Below are 878 nucleotides of genomic sequence, written 5' to 3'. Positions count from 1 at the left end.
TCATCAAGTCAGTTACCGTTAAAGTTATACTTTTTGCAAAATTCACTTTTAAATGTATGTGATGTGTGTGAGAGATTATGTGTATGTACCTTCCGCAATACATTATTTATAATCGCAAGTATTTAGATACTTTTGAAATATACATATATCAAAATATTTAATTCCTTTAGATGTCTTTTTTTAATCTGCTGATCGACTAACCTGTGATATCGGCCAGCTTATATTCAAAATTCTTGTTGGGCTTCACTTAATATCCCTTTTGGAAAGCCTATAGAACACGATTTTCTTTGTGGGGATGCCTTCAAACTCAATTATTCTTAATATCTCCCAATAATCCAGATGGTAACAGATTTCTTTCTGGAATCAGGATATTGCCAGCTGCTTTATCCCGTGTGACTTTAACATCTAATATAATCTTCACACAGAATATCCTTATTTCAGCACCAAAACCCCACGGTAATTCCAAATTCAAAATTTGCTAATCTACATAATGAATGAAATACCATCACCAACATTTCCAAAATTACACGTTATCCGCACAGCTTATCGCAAAAGAACGGGTTTACCTTCAACAATATGAAGGAGACGGGCAGAAGTCACAAAGAGAGGGCGCAACAGAAGAGGCTTGCTAGCTGGATCTTTAACCGGCCTCTTCACGGACGTCACTTCTTCTTTAAGCACATGCCTTACCTCAACTTTTCGGGGTTAGTGTGCTAAGGTCGGTGTACTGTTCTGTTTATAAGATTCCGATCAACACTAAGGATGAGTCGGGCCTTTGATAAATTGGTCCCGAAGTGATCTCAGTTAGCTGAATTAAGGTAATATTAACATAGGTGTGTTTTGGAATATTCCCTTGGCTTGAGCAGTTTACAGATATT

At 36.9% G+C, this 878-nt stretch overlaps 1 protein-coding gene across 1 annotated transcript in view; it reads left to right on the top strand.

Moving 5' to 3' along the window:
- Nucleotides 1–878, top strand: part of LOC119585836 (uronyl 2-sulfotransferase-like) — a 3,223-nt gene that overhangs the window by 1,080 nt on the left and 1,265 nt on the right. The window contains exon 3 of the mRNA XM_037934567.1: nucleotides 543–704. Within this exon, the coding sequence (XP_037790495.1) occupies nucleotides 543–704 (162 nt within the window). The remainder of the gene's footprint in view (nucleotides 1–542; nucleotides 705–878) is intronic.

This window comes from Penaeus monodon, chromosome 20 (assembly GCF_015228065.2).
Source record: "Penaeus monodon isolate SGIC_2016 chromosome 20, NSTDA_Pmon_1, whole genome shotgun sequence".
Classification (NCBI taxonomy): domain Eukaryota; kingdom Metazoa; phylum Arthropoda; class Malacostraca; order Decapoda; family Penaeidae; genus Penaeus; species Penaeus monodon.
Note: the sequence above shows the minus strand (reverse complement) of the source record. Positions and strands in the feature narration are given on the sequence as shown.